Source organism: Zalophus californianus, chromosome 14 (assembly GCF_009762305.2).
Source record: "Zalophus californianus isolate mZalCal1 chromosome 14, mZalCal1.pri.v2, whole genome shotgun sequence".
Lineage (NCBI taxonomy): Eukaryota > Metazoa > Chordata > Mammalia > Carnivora > Otariidae > Zalophus > Zalophus californianus.
The window spans coordinates 6426221-6445673 of NC_045608.1; the positions used below are offsets into that span (position 1 = coordinate 6426221).

General features: G+C 48.0%; 1 protein-coding gene across 2 annotated transcripts; it reads left to right on the forward strand.

Moving 5' to 3' along the window:
• Positions 1-243: 243 nt before the first annotated feature.
• RILPL2 (Rab interacting lysosomal protein like 2) lies at positions 244-17548 on the forward strand. 2 transcript variants are annotated; one of them, XM_027576334.1, is made up of 5 exons: positions 244-904; positions 7346-7497; positions 12855-12968; positions 14961-15051; positions 16950-17548. In XM_027576334.1, exons 1-5 carry the CDS (start codon positions 575-577, stop codon positions 17136-17138), a joined length of 876 nt encoding a protein of 291 aa, XP_027432135.1. In that variant the 5' UTR covers positions 244-574; the 3' UTR covers positions 17139-17548. The 2 variants fall into 2 exon arrangements, with proteins under 2 accessions (XP_027432135.1, XP_027432134.1); XM_027576333.1 differs by lacking the exon at positions 14961-15051 and having other exon boundaries at positions 270-904; positions 16950-17123.
• The last annotated feature ends 1905 nt before the right edge of the window (positions 17549-19453 follow it).

Consider the following 19453-nt stretch of genomic DNA (forward strand, 5'->3'; position numbering starts at 1 on the left):
AATACCCCCCAAACACAGACCCGGATCTTCCTCCACGTAGAATGCAAATTCTATGGCTGAAAAGCTTGAGCATAGAAAGGAAAAAGTTGTGTGCTTTTTACCCTCTTTCCCAGACTGGAGGTGGAAACTCCACCCTCGTCTCCATGGAAACCCGGCAGCGGTGGCGCCTGTCACCAAGGGCGGGGCTCCGGCGGCCGCCCCTCCCCCACCCAGTTTGCAATACTCCCAGCCGGGAGCAATCGCGGTCACCCCTTAACCTCTCCGTTCCTCTTCTCGGCTGTCCCCCCTTTCTGTTGTCTTTTCGTGCCCCAAACCACATCCTGGGGGCCGCCCTCCTGCACGGTACTCAAGAGGGGCCGGTGCACCCCGTGTCCGGGCCTGGAAGCCCCGGAGCGCGGCCTTTCTGCCCCGGGCCCACCCCTCGGCTGCGCTGATTGGCCGCTCCTGGGCCATCCCCTCCCGCCCGGGGCAGGCAGGGTCTCTACCCCGCGGAAAGTTTTCTGAGCCAGGAGGAAGTTGGAGGGTTGGGGATTCTGAGAAGGCTGCTCCTGCAGCTGCGGGGGTCTGGGTGGCCATGGAGGAGCCCCCTTTGCGACAGGAGGAGGAAGAAGAGGAGGAGGAAGGGGACGAGGCTGGGCCCGAAGGGGCTTTGGGCAAGAGCCCCTTCCAGCTGACGACCGAGGACGTGTATGACATCTCCTACGTGATGGGCCGCGAGCTGATGGCCCTGGGCAGCGATCCCCGGGTGACACAGCTGCAGTTCAAGATCGTCCGCGTCCTGGAGATGCTGGAAACGCTGGTGAATGAGGGCAACCTGACGGTGGAGGAGCTGAGGATGGAGAGGGACAACCTGAGGAAGGAGGTGGAGGGGCTGCGGACAGAGGGCTCGGCGGCCGGCGGGCAGGTGAGTGCCGGATTCCGGGCCCTGCGGGGGCAGCCTGGGCTGCGTGGGAGGGGAGCTCCCAGTGGCCTGGAGGCCGCTCTCCGAGGAATAACCGAGCGCCTGAAAACGACCACAGCGCCCACCCAGTCCTCAGATGAGAAGCATCCTCATAGTTACATTTATCGAGCACTTAATAGGTGCACTTACTTGGGCTGCGTTAGTTCTGAATCAGGGGCTTCGAGCCTTTTTGACTTGACCTAGCTCAGGGGCTCTCAAGCTTTAGCCTGCAGCGAAACCACCCGGAGTGTTCGTTAAAGCCCAGATTGCAGGGCCCTGGCCCCAGAGTTTCTGATTCAGCAGGTCTGGGATGGGACCTGAGAACCTGCATTTGTGACAAGTGCCATCGCATTCTGAGAATCTTGACCTAGAATAAGAAGTAAATTTTAAGTGAGGGGAATCAGTGCTGTGACCACCAAAAGACGCCTATAAGAATATTCAGAGCACCTTTATTCAGAATTGTGCCAAACTGGAACAAGTGCAACAGAATGGATTTTAAAAATTGTGGTATAGTCACACAGTGCAATACTACACGGTAGTGAAAAAGAGCAGAGCGCTGATACACACAACTGTGTGCGTGACTCTCAGATGTTACGCTAAGGGACAGGAGCCAGGAACAAAAGAGAGCCTACTATATATATTTATGGGAAATTCAACAACAGGCAAAATAATCTGTATTTATAGAAGACTGATGGTAGCTCCAGTTGGTGGGGGGGGGAGTTCATAGGGAGCACATCTGGGTGTGATTACATGGGTGTGTACCTATGTTAAAAATCATCAAGGGATGTCTGGGTGGCTCAGTCCATTAAAGGTCAGATTCTTGGTTTTGGCTCAGGTCATGATCTGAGGGTTGTGGGATCCACCCCTGGTCCAGCTCTGCACTCATTGGGGAGTCCGCTGAAAATTCTCTCTTTCCCTCTCCCTCTTCCTCTGCTCCTCCCCCTGCTCATGCATGCATGTGCTCTCTCTGTCTCTCTAAAGTAAATAAATAAAATCTTTTTTAAAAAAGTCGTCAAGCGGGGCGCCTGGGTGGTTCAGTCGTTAGGTGTCTGCCTTCGGCTCAGGTCATGATCCCAGGGTCCTGGGATTGAGCCCCATGTTGGACTCCTTGCTCAGTGGGGAGCTTGCTTCTCCCTCTGCCTGCCAATACCCCTACTTGTGCTCTCCCTCTCTCTCTCTGACATATTAATTAAGAAAAAAAAAGCTTGAGGAAGTGAAGAAATATTTTTAAAAAGTCATCAAGCTATAAACTCAAGATTAGTTCATGTATGTTATACCTCCATTTTACAAAATTACCAATTATAGCGCTTTCCAGTATTGATGAAACAAAAGTTTTAAGAAACAATTTATCTTAACTCACCCTTATTAAGTATGATGCACAATCACACTTGCATATTCTTTTTTTTTTTAAGGTTTTATTTGTGAGAGAGAGAGCAGGGGGAGTGGCCGGCAGAGGGAAAAGCAGGCTCCCCACTGAGCAAGGAGCCCAGTACCCCGGGATCGGGATCGTGACCTGAGCCAAAGGCAGACGCTTAACCAACTGAGCCACCCAGGAATCACTTTACTTGCCTATTCTATTTTTATGAGTTTTTAAATTCTTGTTGCAATTGATTAAATCAATATGAATTACTAAGGGGTCTCCAGCCACACTTAAAAAAAAAAAAGCTGCCCTAAGTGGACTATCTCATTTATTCCTCTTACTATCAGTATATCCATTTTACAGAAATGAGGCATAGAACAGTTAAGTAATTTGCCAAAGGAATTACTGCAAGTAAGAGGTGAAGGCAGGATTTGAACTCAGAGATGCCAGTCTTCACCACCGCACACGAAATACACATATTCGACCTTATTTGTTGGAATGACATTTGATGAGTGATTGCACCGTGCTGGACCCTGGGGCTGCAGAGGTAAATTAGACGGGGACCCTGCCCTCACAGAGCTCCTGTCTAGTGGGAGAGGTAAGACACCCACACCTCCAGAACTGCAGTACAAGATCACAAACTGAGAAGCGTGCCAAGAAAGGACAGGAGGAACAGGGTCACTGACATTTGCAGGGAAATAAGAGCGAAGGTTTCTGGTCACTTCCCTGGTACACTTATGTCAGCTACTTGTTCGTCCCAGTGACAACTGTACTTGTAGATACATTTTCTACTTTAGTGTCCATCATACGAGATAGTTGAGTATCATGATCACAGTCTGGCTTTTGAGACTCAAGAGAAGTTAAGTGACTTGCTCAGAGTGGCTCAGCTCACGTTCTGAGCTCATCCCTGCCACCTCCAACCCCAGGAACAAGGATATGGAGGGGGCCCCCACCATAGACCGTGTACAGCGTGTTCTGCACGGGGCCCGGGTGATTTCCTCTGTGGGGCACAGTGGACAAGCTTTATCAACCAGCAGATGAGATGGCATTTTCCTCCCAAACCGCAGTCTTCAGAACAGGGGTGGGGAAAAGGGCAGAGAGAATGAATTAGTTTAGCATCACGAGGCAGTTCATAAAAATACACCTTATTATTTTTTTCGGGTTTTTAAATTATCTTTAATTGCGGTAAATTACATGTAAAATTTACCACCCTAACCATTTTTAAGTGCACACTTCAGTGTCATTAAGTACATTCACATCGTTGTGCAACTATCACCCACCATTCCTGCCCGAATTCTTTTCCTCTTGCAAAACTGAAACTCGTCCACAGTAAACACCAGCTCCCTACTCCCCCTCCCCCTGTCTACTTTCTATCTCTATGAACTTGCCTATTCCACTATTCTACTTATATTCATATAAATAGACTTGTATAGTATTTGTCCTTCTGTCACTGGCTTATTTCACTTAACATAATGTCTTCAGAGTCCATCCATGGTGTGGCTTGTATCTGAATTTCCTTCCTTTTAAAGCCTGAATAATGGGCGCCTGGGTGGCTCCGTCGTTAGCAGCAGGAGTGGGAGAGGGAGAAGCAGGCTTCCCACGGAGCAGGGAGCCCAGTGCAGGGCTCTGTCCCAGGACCCTGGGATCATGACCCAAGCCAAAGGCAGACGCTTAACCAACTGAGCCACCCAGGAGCCCCAGCTGAGGGTTCTTAACTTGAAGTTCTTGGACACCCAAGGGGATCGTTGATTCTAATCCAAGAGGCCCATGTCCTTGCATGGGAAAAAAATTATATTTTCATTAACTTCCAACTGAAATGTGTCACTTTCTTCAACTGTGAATGTAGACAGCAAACCACAGGAATATTAGCAATACCTGTGGTAGTCACTGATGGAAATCACAGATATCTTCATGTCCCATTACAGTGTAGTTCACATCTCAAAGTTTCGTTTCTGTTCAGTATTTCACTGGCCCTGCGTCTAGCTCACCTTGTTTAATAAAGAAGCAGGTATATTAATCATAAATTTGTTTTTAGAGGATTTTGATGAGTGTATGTCACCTTAGTTGGTCTCCTTATAATTTTGTGCCTTTCATTTTATACATTTTAACACATTGTTTGGAGGAGGGCCACGTGGGCTTTCCCAGGCTGCCAAAAGGGTCCGTGGCACAAAAACGGTTAAGATTCTCTGCTTTAACCAGTCTCCTATCAAAAGATGTTTATGTTCCAATCATTTGCTCTTAGCACATGCAACACTGAAAGATCCTAACCAATGTCATTTGGCTCCTGAGGGAGAGTGTCTTGAGGAAATGGATCGGAGGGAAGGAGCATCTGAAATTTGGATAATATGTAATGTTAAATTACGCTTCCCAGAGGCCAAGGAGACCCACTCCTCCGGCAGTCAGCACAGGTACCTGCTTCCCCACAGCCCTTCCAACGCGGGGAGTGTTCAAACACCCTGACTCTTGTCAGTCTGACAGGAGGAACGTGCTCACTATTACTATTATCTCTTCCTACTGTGTCTCGTTCTGTCCATCACCCGGAGAACACTGTGGTGTGGTTGTGCCTTAGTTTTATTTAACTGGGCATCTCTTCGTGGACATGTAGGTTGTTTTCAAACAGTTGCTTAAATTTTAGTTTGAAAACATTTCAAACCTATGGAAGAGTTGCCAGAAAAGCACCATGAATACCTGTATACCGTTCACTGAGATTCAGGTGTCTTCAGTTGTGTGCGTGCGTAGTGTGTAGTATGTCTTAGAAGATACACGCCAAAGTATTTATATACACACGCAAAACACATATATGTGTATGTATCTATGCATATACAAAAATAATATGTATATATATTATCTATTCACCACTAGTTTTCCTCAACTATTTGAGCAGACATTTTGTTAGTTGCAGGATTAGTAGAAGATTAGGGTCCTTTACCCTAAATACTTCAGTGAGTATCTCACAAGACATACTATTGCATAGCTGCAAGTAAATGATCGAATTCAGAGGGAAAAAGTGATAGCATACAAAGACCTGATATACTACCCCTATTCAAAATTCAGAATAATGTCCTTTACAGCATCTTTTTTCTGGTGCAGGACCCAATCCGGGGTGTTGACATCTCTCTTCAGTCACCTTTAATCTGGAACGGTTCCTCAGCTTTTCCTTGTCTTTTACGACCTTGACTTTTTTTTTATTGTTTTGTTTTAACAGTTTCCTTTTTTTTTTTAAGATTTTTTATTTATTTATTTGACAGAGAGAGAGACAGCAAGAGAGGGAACACAAGCAGGGGGAGTGGGAGAGGGAGAAGCAGGCTTCCCGCTGAGCAGGGAGCCCGATGCGGGGCTTGATCCCAGGACTCTGGGATCATGACCTGAGCTGAAGGCAGTCGCCTGACTGAGCCACCCAGGCGTCCCCCGACCTTGACATTTTTGAAGATTATGTATCAGTTGGTTTGTAGAATGTCCTTCAATTGGGGTTGGTTCTGAGGTGTCATGGGTGAATTCAAGTGATACATGTTTAGCACAAATACTGCTGAAGGGATGCTGTGTCATAGTGCATTGTATCACGAGGCACCCGACTCAATTTGTCATTATTGGTGATGTCAACTTGTATCACTTGGGTAATATGGTGTCTGCAAGATTTCTGCACTGTAAAGGGGACTTTATTTCCCTTTGTAATTCACAAGTACTTGTGGGAAAATACTTTAAAACTGTGGAAAATATTCTGTTCCCCAACAAGCTTTCACCCAAAAGTTTTAGATCCATTCATTAGTCTCCCCTGAATCAATTATTACAAAGTTGGTTAAAAAAGGATGATTTTTTTTTCTGGTAAAGATTTTTTGAAAAGATTTTTATTTATTTATTTATTTACTTGAACGACAGAGAGAGTGAGTGAGAGAGCATGAGCAGGGGGAAGGGAAGAAGCAGACTCCCTTGCTGAGCAGGGAGCCTGATGCAGGGCTCCAACCCAGGACTCTGGTATCATGACCTGAGCCGAAGGCAGTCAGCTTAACCATCTGAGCCACCCAGGTGCCCCACTGGTAAAGATTTTATTTTGGGGGCACCTGGGTGGCTCAGTCGTTATGCATCTGCCTTTGGCTCAGGTCATGATCCCGGGGTTCTGGGATCAAGCCCTGCATCGGGCTCCCTGCTCAGTGGGAAGCCTGCTTCTCCCTCTCCCACTCCCCTTGCTTGTGCTCTCTGTCTAGCTGTGTTTCTCTCTGTCAAATAAGTAAATAAAACCTTAAAAAAAAAGATTTTATTTTTAAGTAATCTCTACACCCAACATGGGGCTTGAACTCACAACCCCAAGATCAAGAATCTCACGCTCTACCGACTGAGCCAGCCAGGCACCCCAAAAGGATCAGTGTTCTACTCTCTCATCTTGTACACTCATTAATTGGCCTTCTGCTCCTCTTCATTCCCTGTTTTACTCAGAGTTCCCCAGAGAAACAGACCCAACAGGGGATATAGCTATCGACATAAAGGGGATATTATTTGAGGCATTGGCTTATGCAGTTATGGAGGCTGAGAAGTCTTACAGTCTTCAGTTCGCAAGCTGGAGAACCAGGACGTCCTGTGAACTCAGGGGTGGGGTGGGCTGATGGTGTAAGTCCTGGTCTGGAACCAAAAGCCCAAGAACCAGGAGTGTCAATGTCTGAAGGCAGGAGAAGAAGGGTGTCCCACACCAACAGACAGAGCTCAGAATTTACCCTCATTCCACTTTTTGTTCTCTTCAGGCCCTCAGTGGATTGGATGATGCCCGTCCACCCATCAGGGAAGGCCATCTGCTTTACTCAGTGCATCAGTCCAAATGCTAATATCTTCCAGAAACACCTTCACAGACACACTCCGAAATAACGTTTAACCAGCTATCTGGGCAATCCTTAGCCCAGTCAAGTAGACACATAAAATTAACCATCACATCCCCGTTAATGAACTAATTTAAATATTTAAATTTTAAGTGTGAACAAACAAGATTTGCCTTTTTGGGGTGGACAGTCCATCCCCATGAGGGAAACCGTATAAGCGACCAACGTCTTTTCTCGCAGGTAAACCTGGGGCCGGACAAAATGGTGGTTGACCTGACAGATCCCAACCGACCACGCTTCACTCTCCAAGAGCTGCGGGACGTGCTCCAGGAGCGCAACAAGCTCAAGTCCCAGCTGCTGGTGGTGCAGGAAGAGCTGCAGTGTTATAAGAGGTGGGGCTCTGCTGCCCTGGGTGCCCCGCACCGCAGAGCCACACCCCGCCTGCAATTCCTTGACACGCTCTGTATTTGTTCTTATTTTCACTCAGCCAGTTTATTGGAGACCTACTCGATGCCAGGCACTATTCCTGGCACCGGGCTATAGCAGTGAACAAACCAGAGAAAGTCCATGCTAGTCTAGGGGGGAAGAGAGGCAATTGACAAGGAAGTCTGAGACAAACATGCAGGGTTATGGTGGTAAGTGCTCTAAAGAATGTAAACCAAGGTGACAGGGGGCTCCTGGGTGGTGCAGTTGGTTGGGCGTCCGACTCCTGATTTTGGCTCGAATCATCATCTCGGGGTTGTGGAAGCGAGTCCTGCGTCGGGCTCCTCGCTGGATGTAGAGCCTGCTTGAGGTTCTCTCGCTCTCCCTCTGCCCCTCCACCCTCCTCTTTCCCTCTCTCCCTCTCTAAACAAAACAAAAAAACAAGGTGACATATGACAGCAAAGTGCTGGGGGCTTGGGGAGGGGCCTGTTTTACATGGGCTGGTCAGTGAAGACCCTTCTGAGGTGAATGACGAGAAGCAGCCGAGCATGTAAAGGTTGGTGGGACAGAAGTGGGGCGAGAGCGCTAAGAGCCCGAGGTGGGGACCACCATGGCCAGTGTAAGAGACCCACCACGGTAGAAGTTGGAACAGGTGGGGACCACCATGGCCAGTGTAAGAGACCCACCACGGTAGAAGTTGGAACAGGTGGGGACCACCATGGCCAGTGTAAGAGACCCACCACGGTAGAAGTTGGAACAGGTGGGGACCACCATGGCCAGTGTAAGAGACCCACCACGGTAGAAGTTGGAACAGGTGGGGACCACCATGGCCAGTGTAAGAGACCCACCACGGTAGAAGTTGGAACACAGGCAGAGGATGAGAGGTATGCCTTGTGAGCCCCAGAAAGGGGCTCTGATTTTATTGTAAGTGTAGTGAGAAGTCATTGGAAAGTTTCAATCAAGGAAATGACAAGATCTGATTTACTGTTTTGTTTGTTTTTATTTTTTATTTATTTTTTTAAGGAAGCTCCATGCCCAGTTGGGCTTGAGCTCACGACCCTGAGATCACAAGTCAGAAGCTCTACCCACTGAGCCACCCAGGCACCCCTAATTTAGTGTTCTCAAAGGTCAAATGTGGGGCACCTACCTGAGTGGCTCAGTCATTCAGCGTCTGCCTTCAGCTCAGGTCATGATCCCAGGGTCCTGGGATCGAGCCCCACATCAGACTCCCTGCTCCGCGGGAAGCCTGCTTCTCCCTCCCCCACTCCCCCTGCTTGTGTTCTCTCTCTCGCTGTGTCTCTCTCTGTCAAATAAATAAATACAATCTTAAAAAATAAATAAATAAAAGATCAAATGTGAAGGGCACCCGGCTGGTCTTGATCTCGGGGTCATGAGTTCAAGTGCCACGTTGGGTGTGGAGCCCACTTTAAAAAAATGGGGGGCCTTGGTGGCATAGTTGGTTAGGCATACGGCTCTTGGTTTCGGCTCAGGTCTGATCTCAGGGTCCTGGAACTGAGCCCAGTGTGGGGCTCTGTGCTCAGCAGGGAGTCGGCTTCAGGATTTTCTGTCTCTCCCTCTCCTGCCCCTCCCCCTGCTCACTCAGCAGGCGCACGCACACTCTCTCTCTCTCTCTCACAAATAAATAAATAAATCTTTAAAATAAATTATTAATGTGGTAACCTGATAACTGAACCAGTGAAATACACACTGAAGTATTTAGGAATATAAGGGGGTAAGATGTCTCCAGCTTACTCTCAGGTGGTTCAGAAAGAAGATAGATGCATGGATGGATAGGTGGGTGGGTGGGTGGACAGGCAGATAGGTAGAGAGATACACAGAGAAACAATTGGGAGGGGGGTCTGGGTAAAGAGTATATGGGAATTCTTCATACTAATCTTACAACTTTTCTGTAGATTTGAAATTATATCAAAGTTAAAAGCTTAAAAAGATCACAGTAGGGCACCTGGCTGGCTCAGATGGTTAAGTGTCTGCCTTCGGCTCAGGTCATGATCCCAGGATCTTGGGATCGAGTCCTGCATCGAGGTCCCTGCTCAGTGGGGAGCCTGCTTCTCCCTCTGCCTCTACTGCTCCCCCTGCTTATGCTCTCTCACTCTCTCTGTCAAATAAATAAAATAAAAATTAAAAAACTATTATTATTATTAAAAAAAAATCACAAAAGGGGCACCTGTCTTGCTTAGTCGGTGGAGTGTGTGACTCTTGGTCTTACGGTCATGAGTTTGAGCCCCATATTGGGTGTAGAGATTACTTAAAAATAAAATCCTAAAAAAAAAAAAAAATCACAGTAACACGTGAAGGGAAAAGACTGTAGGACAATCAAGAGACAAAATAAGAAGCTGTTGACCTATGAGGATTGGACTTTGCTGTATTCATCTGCACCCTGTTTCCCAAAACGTTTTCTTTCGCGTAAGTGCTTCTTGAAAAGGGGGCTCTAAAAAAAAGAAAGAAAGAAAAAGAAAAGGGGGCTCTGTGGCCAAATCATTCTGGGAAACCGTTGAGTTAAACAAAGCAGATTCCCTTAGAGACAGAAGAAGGAAAGCCCAAGAGAATAAAAACTCAGCGCCAGCTAATATTTATCAATACATACTGCATGCCAGGCACTCTGCTAAATGTATTCCAAGCATCATTTCAGTTAGTGCTCACAGCAAGGTGAGCTAAGGTAATGTTATCTCCAAGGTGTTCTAAGGTTCATGAAAGTCAGGTGCCTGCTTGAAGTCCCATAGCTGGTGGGGACAATGGTGAGACGTGGCCTCAGACAGCCTGATATCAGAGCCTGTGGTTTTAGTAATCATGCCACATTTGGACTCTGAAAGTTTAGAAGAAATACGCTGGCTCAGGGGTGCCTGGGTGGCTCAGTCGTTAAGCGTCTGCCTTTGGCTCAGGTCATGATCTCAGGGTCCTGGGATCGAGCCCCGCATCAGGCTCCCTGGTCAGCGGGGAGTCTGCTTCTCCCTCTCCCTCTGCCCCTCCCCCTGCTTGTGCTCTTTCTCTGTCTCTCAAATAAATAAATAAATAAAATCTTTAAAAAAAATAAATTCATTCAATGTAGAATTACTAAGGGAGCAGCAGTACAGTAAAAATGTTCTAGCAAGCCAAATCTAAAAGGGCTGAGTTCTGCCAACAAGAATTTAATTGTCTTCCTTCTGCTGAGGTTGGAACCGTGTTAATGGAAAGACCTGTCTTCCTCTCATTAAATAAGTACTTCAGACACAGGTAGTTGAAAACAGGAACGGCTGAACTGCTGGGGCTTGAGCAGCTTGTTAGCGAATAGAGCAACACACTTTGGTTACAGTTTTGAATTCCCAGAGAGCATCAGCCGTGTACTTCCCCTCTGGTAGAGGCCAGTTGATGGCAGGATTCTGTTTACTCAGTTGGGTCCTGTATTCTAGAGAAACCAGCATGTCACCTGAGGTATTCTCCTAGCAAGTGCATCAGTTTCAAGGTCCAAGATCATACTAATGATTGTTTCTCATTGAGGCAGATGGGGTAGGCTGCTTCCAAAGATGGCCACGATTTTTCCCATCCTGCATGCCTTCTGCAGTGAGCCTTTTCCACCCCTCAAGAGGTAGAGTCTATTTTTTCCCTGTCCTTGAGTCTGGGCAGCCCAGTGACTTGCTTTGGCCAGTGGAATGTGGTGGAGGCAATGCTGTTTGGCTTCTGAGGCTAGGGGAGGCCTGTTGCAGCTTCCATTTTGGTCCTCATGGAATTTTTTGTCCTTGTGGAATGCTTGAGACCACACTCCTGTGAGGGAGCTCAAGGTAGTACCAGGGAGAAGTCACACAAAGAACAGAGATGCCCCAGCTGACGGCCCCAGCTGTGCCCAGCCCCCAGATGACCCACCAAGCCAACTGTAAGAAATGGAGCCATCATGAGAAATCATAAATCTTCATTGTTTTAAATCACTATGGTTTAGGATGTTATGTAACAATAGATAATGGAAAAGGGGGGTTATTAATAATAAGTTAATAATGTATTAATATTAATACTATAATAGGTAAATAATATTAAATAATAAGAGCTCACTCTTTGCCAAGGAGAGAGAAGGATGAATCCTGCTGTCTGACACTCCTGCCTCAGGAGGTGGCTCGGTCGGCCAGGCTCTGCCAAAACAAAATACCATACACTGGGTGGTTCAAACAATAGACATTTTTTTCTCACAATTCTGGAGGCTAAAGTCCAAGATCAGGGTGCCAGCATGGTTAGTTCTGACTCTTCGTGGCTTCTTGCACACGGCAGAGAGGAAGCCCTCAGACGTCTCCTCTTACAAAGGGTTCTTTTTCTTTTTTTTTTTTTTAAGATTTATTTTTTTTGACAGATAGAGACGGAGAGAGAGAGGGAACGCAAGCAGGGGGAGTGGGAGAGGGAGAAGCAGGCTTCCCGCCGAGCAGAGAGCCCAAAGCAGGGCTCGATCCTAGGACCCTGGGATCATGACCTGAGCCAAAGGCAGATGCTTAACGACTGAGCCACCCAGGTGCCCCAGATTTTATTTATTATTTGAGAGAGAGAGAGCTAGAGAGAGAGAGAGCACAAGTGGGGGGGAGGGGCAGAAGGAGAAGCAGATTCCCTGCTGAGCAGGGAGCCCAACGTGGGGCTCGATCCCAGGACCCTGGGATCATGACCTGAGCCAAAGGCAGATGCTTAACCGACTGAGCCACCTAGGCGCCCCAGTTTATTTGTTTATCGACTGCTTCTTTCCCCAATGGAAAAACATAAATTGCATGATAGGAGATAATTTTGTCTGTTTTGTTCACTGCTATAGTGTCAGGGGCTGTGCAATCCTGGGAGGCAGTTACTCTTATTGTCCTCATTTTTAAAAAAAATATTTTATTTATTTATTTATTTATTTGTCAGAGAGAGAGAGAGCACAAGCAGGGGGAGTGGCAGGCAGAGGGAGAAGCAGGCTCCCCACTGAGCAAGGAGCCCGAGGCGGGACTCGATCCCAGCACCCTGAGCGGAAGGTGGACACTTAACCCACTGAGCCACCCAGGTGTCCCTCTTATTATCCTCATTTTATTGATTAGAAAATCAAGGCTTCAGTTAGAGAATTGATATGTGGTCATATTCCTAGAAAGTTGAGAAACTTGAAGTACTAGCCAATGCAGTTAGACAAGGGAAAGAAAGGAGGCATCAACATTGGAAAGGTGGGGGGAAGAGTCTCCTTATTAGAAGCAGAATCTCTCTTACTCTAGCTTTCAATGATAATATTACTAATATAACAATAATTATTATTAAGACCCTTCACTTTCAGAGCTGCTCAGACAGAAGGTCTGCAATAAAACAACCCTTTTATTTGTCCCCTTTTCCCCAGTGGTCTGATTCCACCAAGAGAAGGCCCAGGAGGAAGAAGAGAAAACGATGCCCTTGTCGCCAAGACCAGCAAGACCAGCAGTAACAAGGAGGAGAAGACAATCATAAGGAAGCTGTAAGTTAATTGCTGCCCCGTTGCCACTAAATCGTTGCTGAAGGAAGGCAAGGAGGCCCGAGGAGGCTGGCCAGCTACCCAGGGTGGGGACGTCCTGGTTCGTGGTGCCACAGCGGATAGGAAAATTCGGGGCTGGACTGTTAGGAGATCCATGTTGGGCAGTAGTCTAAGCACTTGACTCTTCACAGTGACCCCGTGAGGTTGGAGCTGCCATCATCTTCATTCTACAGGTGGAGAAGTAGATGCTGAGAGGCAAAGCAATTTGCCTGAGGTCACCTAGATAGTAAATCGTAAAGTCAGGACTTGAACCCAGGAAGTCCAGATTCTACACTACTGCCTCCCTATGATAGAATAATACTACAACAACAAGAAAACCAACGATAATTATTAGAGTTTAAGGGCGATTCATGGGGCACCTGGCCGGCTCAGTTGGAGGAGCATGTGACTCTTGATCTCGGGGTCATGAGTTAGAGCCCCACGTTGGGTGTGGAGATGACTTAAAAAAAAGGCAGGGGTGGGCGCCTGGGTGGCTCATTTGGTTAAGCGACTGCCTTCGGCTCAGGTCATGATCCTGGAGTCCCGGGATCGAGTCCCGCTTCAGGCTCCCTGCTCGGCAGGGAGTCTGCTTCTCCCTCTGACCCTCTTCCCTCTCGTGCTCTCTATCTCTCATTCTCTCTCTCTCAAATAAATAAATAAAATCTTTAAAAAAAAAAAAAGGCAGGGGTGGCTGATTCATTACCTCTCTTACCTCCTACTTTTTTTTTTTTTTAAGATTTTACTTATTTGAGAGAGAGAGAAAGAGTATAAGCAGGGGGAAGGGCAGAGGGAGAGGGGAGGCTGAGAGGGAGCCCAACGCGGGGCTTGATCCTGGGACCCTGGGATCATGACCTGAGCTGAAGGCAGATGCTTAACTGACCGAGGGAATGAGCCCCTCTTACTTCCAAATTCAGAGGACCCTGTGTCTCCCATCATTGGGCCACATAATGTGATTTCCTTTGAATACTCCCCTCGTGTTTATGCTCCCTTGTTAATCCCTCATTTCTTCGGGTGCTAAGTCTCAAACCATAGAATGTGTGGTCCTTGTTTGAAATTCAGATTCTCAGAAGTCAAGTCTAGGATGAAGCGCAGAAATCTGGATTTCTAATAAATTCCCCAGGTAACTCTGATGTGGAGACCCCTTGGACCACACTTTGAAAGGTGCGTCCTCAGCTGACAAGTGTCCGTACAATGAGGCGGGCCCTTTCCCCACCCCTCCGTGAAGCAAACAGTCCATTTGCCTTGGCTGCTCTGAGAATGTCTGGCCCGGTGACATACCAGCCCCTGACCTCTTGGACGGAACTGAGAAACAGCCTCAGTCAGGGATCTCAAATGCCTGTGGGGGCCAGGCACTTAATGCAGATGAGTGATGGGGGTGTGGGGTGGGGTGGGGCGGGGGGGACATTTGCCAGGGTCCTGGCAAGAAACAAATAGCACACTTAAAAGGAGTGACTGAAAAGATTTAAAGAAGGGTCATCTTACAGACATGACACATGAGAGCAGGGCTAAGGGAACCAGCAAGGGACAGAGAAGCACTCTAGCGTGGCAGCTGGGCTGAGGGAGCAATGAGGGAAAGGGAAGGGGGGTGGTCAGCAGAGGGACACAGCAGCTAGTAAGACCAGGCCTGGTGGGGAGGGAGCCGGGGCATCAATACACCCCCCAACCTACCTTCCCAGCTCCTGCTGGGGCCTCCCAGTAACTGAGCCCATCCTGAAGCTAGAGGACAGAGGAAGAAGATTTGCTGTCATCCACAGAGATCAGCCTCCTGGAGCAGAGAACGGATGAGATGAATCTGAGGGCCAAGCAGCCCACAGGTTACGCACATACATAGTTTAGTTAAGTATTACCAGGCTTTCTGGAATGCCAGCATGAAAACCGCTGTGTCAGACAAGACCACCCGAAACCCAAATGATTCATCCTTCAGCACATATTTATTGGGGGCCTACCATGTGCCAGGCATTGTTCTAGGTCCTGGGGATGCAGTGAACAAGACAGAGCCCCTGCCTTCATGGTGCTTCCATTCCAGCAGGGGAGTCAGAATGAGCAGGTAAGGATGTGTATTGACAGGACCGTTTCAGATATCCATTCGATAGGCTGCTGAGAGAGAAGTTGACAGGGGGCAACTTCAGATTTGGGGAGTCCTGGAAGCCTTCAATGAGGAGGTGACATTCAAGCTGGGCCCTGAAAGACCATAAAGATGTGAGGGAAGTGCATTTCTGGTGGAGGGAACAGCAGGTATAAAGGCCTGAGGCAGGAGAGAAGCACGGAGAATTGAGTGAGGGCTGAGGTCAGTCAGGGCAGGGGGCAGGGGTTCCCAGTGGGGACCCTGAGTTTCACGGTGAGCACTTTGGGAAGACATGGAGGGTTTTAAGCTGGAGAGTGACATGTGCGTATTTACATGGAAAAGCTCACTCTGGCTGCTTTGTGGAGGAGGTGGTGGGGGGGACAGACTCAAAGCCAGGCCTGGGGGAGTGTTTCTTTCCCAAGGAAGGTTCTCCTGAGGTAAGGTAATGAAGGAGAGAGCATCTCCATGATGCCACACCAGCTGTTGCATCTGAAGGCATTTGTTTAACACTCCTATTGGCTGGGCAGGAGATGTATACCACTGGTTTCTTTGGGCCTCTTGGAGGAGAGTTCTTTGGGCCCCTTAGAGTTTGAGACTGCTAAGGCAAAAAATAAGATGCTTGTTCTGTGCACGAGCCGGCCTGAGGTCATGTGTCTAATGAGCATGAGGCCACAATTTCATGGTCAGACAAGCTCATTATAATGGAATGAGTGAATGGATGAATGAATGAATGAATGAATGAATGGCTTTCTGAAGAAGTAGGTCATGCTAAGAAGGATTTTGGTCTTTATCCTGAGGGCAGTGGGGAGCCACGGAGTGGTGTGAGCTGAGGAATGACTTAGCTCTGTATAGTGACACGGTCATTCTGGCTGCCGTGTGAGTGGATTGTAGTGGGTGGAGGGAAGGCTGTGGTGCTTATCATGGTGACTCGGACTGGGGGGTGGCAGTGGAGGAGATGAGGAGTGTTGGGATTAGGAACATATTTGGGGCATGATGACTAAAATATAGCAGATGGTGGGGGAGGAGCTGAGAACAACTCCCGGGTTCCTGGCATGAATGATGAGGCGGGGGATGATGTCACTTCCTGAGACAGGGAAGGGGGGGTGGGGTGGGGGTGCCGGTTTGCACAGGTTCAGGGGAGGATGGCTGAGTCTGAGTACTAGTCCAGGGCCCGCCCCAGCCATTGCGAGCAGAGCTGCTAACGGTGCTCAGGGGGTTTGTCTTTGACAAGAAGTACTAGCCCATACTCCCGGTCACTGGCTTTCCACCCCACCAGGCAGCTCTGGGTCTTTCTCATAGCTGCAATTAGCACTGAGATTGAACGTTGTGATCGACCCCAGATAGCTTTCTTCCTTTTCAAAACTTTGCATATGAGGGGGAAGAACACTGAACGTTTGGTATTCGTGTCTCAGGGCGTATCTAGGTTTTATCCAAGAATTTACATGCCAATCTTTATTCATTGCAAAGATCTGTTTTATAATTGTAAGTAACATGGATACTTCCTCCACAATGAAACCTCCTGAAATTAAAAAAAAAAAAAAAGTTCGGACACCATTTTTCCGCATAGCACCGTGCTTAAGTGGGCTGTGGGTCCAACTCCTGGTGCTACAACTTACTGTGTGACCTTGGGCCCGTGACTGAACCTGGCAGGACCTGTTTGCTAATCTATAAAATAGGGATATGGAGGGTACTTACCTCATCGAGGTGTTATGAGTGTAAAATGAGCTGATAGATGGAAAACCCCTGAACAGTGCTGCCCCCACTGAGCCCTGAGCAAACGTTTGAGTCAGTGGCCTGCAAGAGCCTCTCACGGATTCCGCAGGGCTCTGCACTCCTTGCTTCATTCTCTGCCCCTCTGACCCTTCTCTCTCTATACCCAGGTTCTCTTTCCGATCGGAGAAGCAGATGTAGCTCGAAAGCCCCGACTAAGACAGAGGTTCTTGGACTCAAGAAGGCAATGCACCAAGACTTCCAAACTCATCTCTCAGTTTTTCCAAACTCGGCCATCTCTCACTGGCACCCCCCAGTGCCACGCATACTCACTGTACTTGCTCATCTGCTTCCCCTGAAAGCCACCAAGGAGGAAGGAGAGGAGGCTCTCTCATGATAATTTTTTCCCTGGCCTCAGAACTGGACACCCCTGAAGCCTCGGCCAAGGCTGGGGAAACAGCACAAAGAAATCAAGAAAGCAGAAGGCAAGCAAAATGAGGCCCACTTCCTGCTGCTCACCAGCCGTCCAGAGGGACCTCCAGTGTGCAGGTGTGCGCTCTGCCTGTCTGGTCTCACGAGGACCTGGGTCTTTACCGCGTAGGAGCAGCGAAAGTCGTGAGCCCAAAGGGAGAGGGGAGGAGAGAATGCAGGAAAAAATGGTATTGACATTCCAGTGATGATTTCACAGATATTTAGTGAACATTCGGTTTTGCTAACATGACTTTCTTTACATGATTTTGTATTAAAGTGAAATGACTTTTATACTTTCTCTGAGTGTTTTAGAGTGGTGCCTGGAGTTACGTGACCTTGTCTATGGTACTTTAACCTTTCAGAGTCTTGGTTTCCAAATCTGTAAACTGTATTTATGTACGTATGCGTATTTATTTGGTGGTGTATATATGGTGCATATACATTTCAGCGACTCTAAGTGAAGCACCAGTATTTTGTGTGTTGCTATGAGAGAAAAAAAATGCTGCAAATTATTATTATTTTTAAAGATTTTATTTATTTATTTGACAGAGAGAGAACAAGCACAAGCAGGGGGAGCAGCAGAGGGAAAGGGAGAACCAACATGGGGCTCGATCCCAGGACCCTGTGATCATGACCTGAGCCGGGGGTAGATGCTTAACTGACTGAGCCACCCAAGCGCCCCTTATTATTATTTTTTAAAGATTTATTTATTTGAGAGAGAGAGAGCATGAGCAGCAGGAGGGGCAGAGGGAGAGGGAGAGAATCTCAAGCAGACTCCCCACTGAGTGTGGAGCCTGATGCAGGGCTCGATCCCACAACCCTGAGATCATGACCCGAGCCAAAATCAAGAGTCAGATGCTTAACCAACTGAGCCACCCAGGTGCCCCTGTTATTAGTTCCCAACTAACCAAAGCATCTTTTTTTTTTTTTTTTAAGATTTATTTCTTTCTTTTAGAGAGGGAGAGAGGAAGACAGAGAAAGAGCGAGCATGGTGGGGAGGGGCAGAGGGAGAGGGAGAGAATCTTAAGCAGACTCTGCACTGAGTGTGGACCCTGACACGGGGCTTGATCCAATGACCCGGTGATCATGACCTGAGCCGAAACCATGAGTCGGACGCTCAGCTGACTGCACCACCCAGGTGCCCCCCAAATAACCAAAGCATCTTGAGAAAGAAGAACAAAGCTGGAGGTATCACAATCCTAGATTTCAAGATATAACACCAAGCTAGAGTAATCAAAGCAGTCTGGTACCGGCACAAAAATAGACACATAGATCAACAGAACAGAGAACACAGAAATAAACCCACATTTATATGGTCAATTGGTCTATGACAAAGGAGGCAAGAATATACAATTGGAAAAAGTCTTTTCAACAAACGGTGCTGGGAAAACGGAACAAATTATAACATTAAGATGCTACCGATTTTAAGGCTCATCCTGATTTCAAAGATGTTAAAATGTGGGGGGCGGGAATGCGTTTAGGATTCAATGAAATACAGTCTATAGAGAACAGATGGCTGCACTTTGCAAAGAAACTAATGGGCCTGCTGAACATATCCTGTGAGCTGGTCGTGCTAGTGACCAACCCTGGCTTGCTGAATGTTCTGCCTGCTGTATGGACCTCGCTTATTCCTGTAACAACTCAGGGAGCTGGGGACCAGCACTAACCCGCCAGTGCACAGATTCGGAAAGTGAAACTCCAAAAGATGAAAGTACACGAGGTCACAGAGCTAGGGAGTGGCTGCCCAAGATGCACGTGCGGGCCTGATTCTAAGGCCTGGGTTCCCACCTGCAACGTGCAACGTGCCCTTCTTCTCCAAAAAGCACTCATGTTGATAATGAAGGTGTGTCTCCCTACACCACTTGGAGGACTTTTTGCCCACTGCCTCATCGTACCTCTGTGGGATGGGTGTCATCATTCCCGTGGTGCACCCAAGGTGACAGCACAGTGGGGCTGAGGAATTCATCCAGGGTCCAAGCTCCAAAGTGGTAGAAGTCAGACCCGAACCCAGAGGTAAACTCCACAACCCAGGCTTCACCCACTCTGCCTCCTGAGAAATGCTGGCCCCACTCAGGCTGGTCCAGAATGCCATCTTGGCAGAGCCTTTGATCAGGGGCTCCTGATTTCTAACCCCAGATGATGCTGTCATCCTCATGGGGTGCTCCCCTCTTCACAGGGGCAGGGAGGAGAAAGCTTTCTGTGC

Bases quoted from the DNA above. Each gene is read 5' to 3' on its own strand.
- RILPL2 (XM_027576334.1), top strand. From the start codon at position 575: ATGGAGGAGCCCCCTTTGCGACAGGAGGAGGAAGAAGAGGAGGAGGAA. The intron at 12,969-14,960 runs GTAAGTTAATTG...ACCATGTGCCAG, and splicing joins AAGACAATCATAAGGAAGCT to GCATTGTTCTAGGTCCTGGG. The intron at 15,052-16,949 runs GTAAGGATGTGT...CTCTATACCCAG, and splicing joins AGGGGAGTCAGAATGAGCAG to GTTCTCTTTCCGATCGGAGA.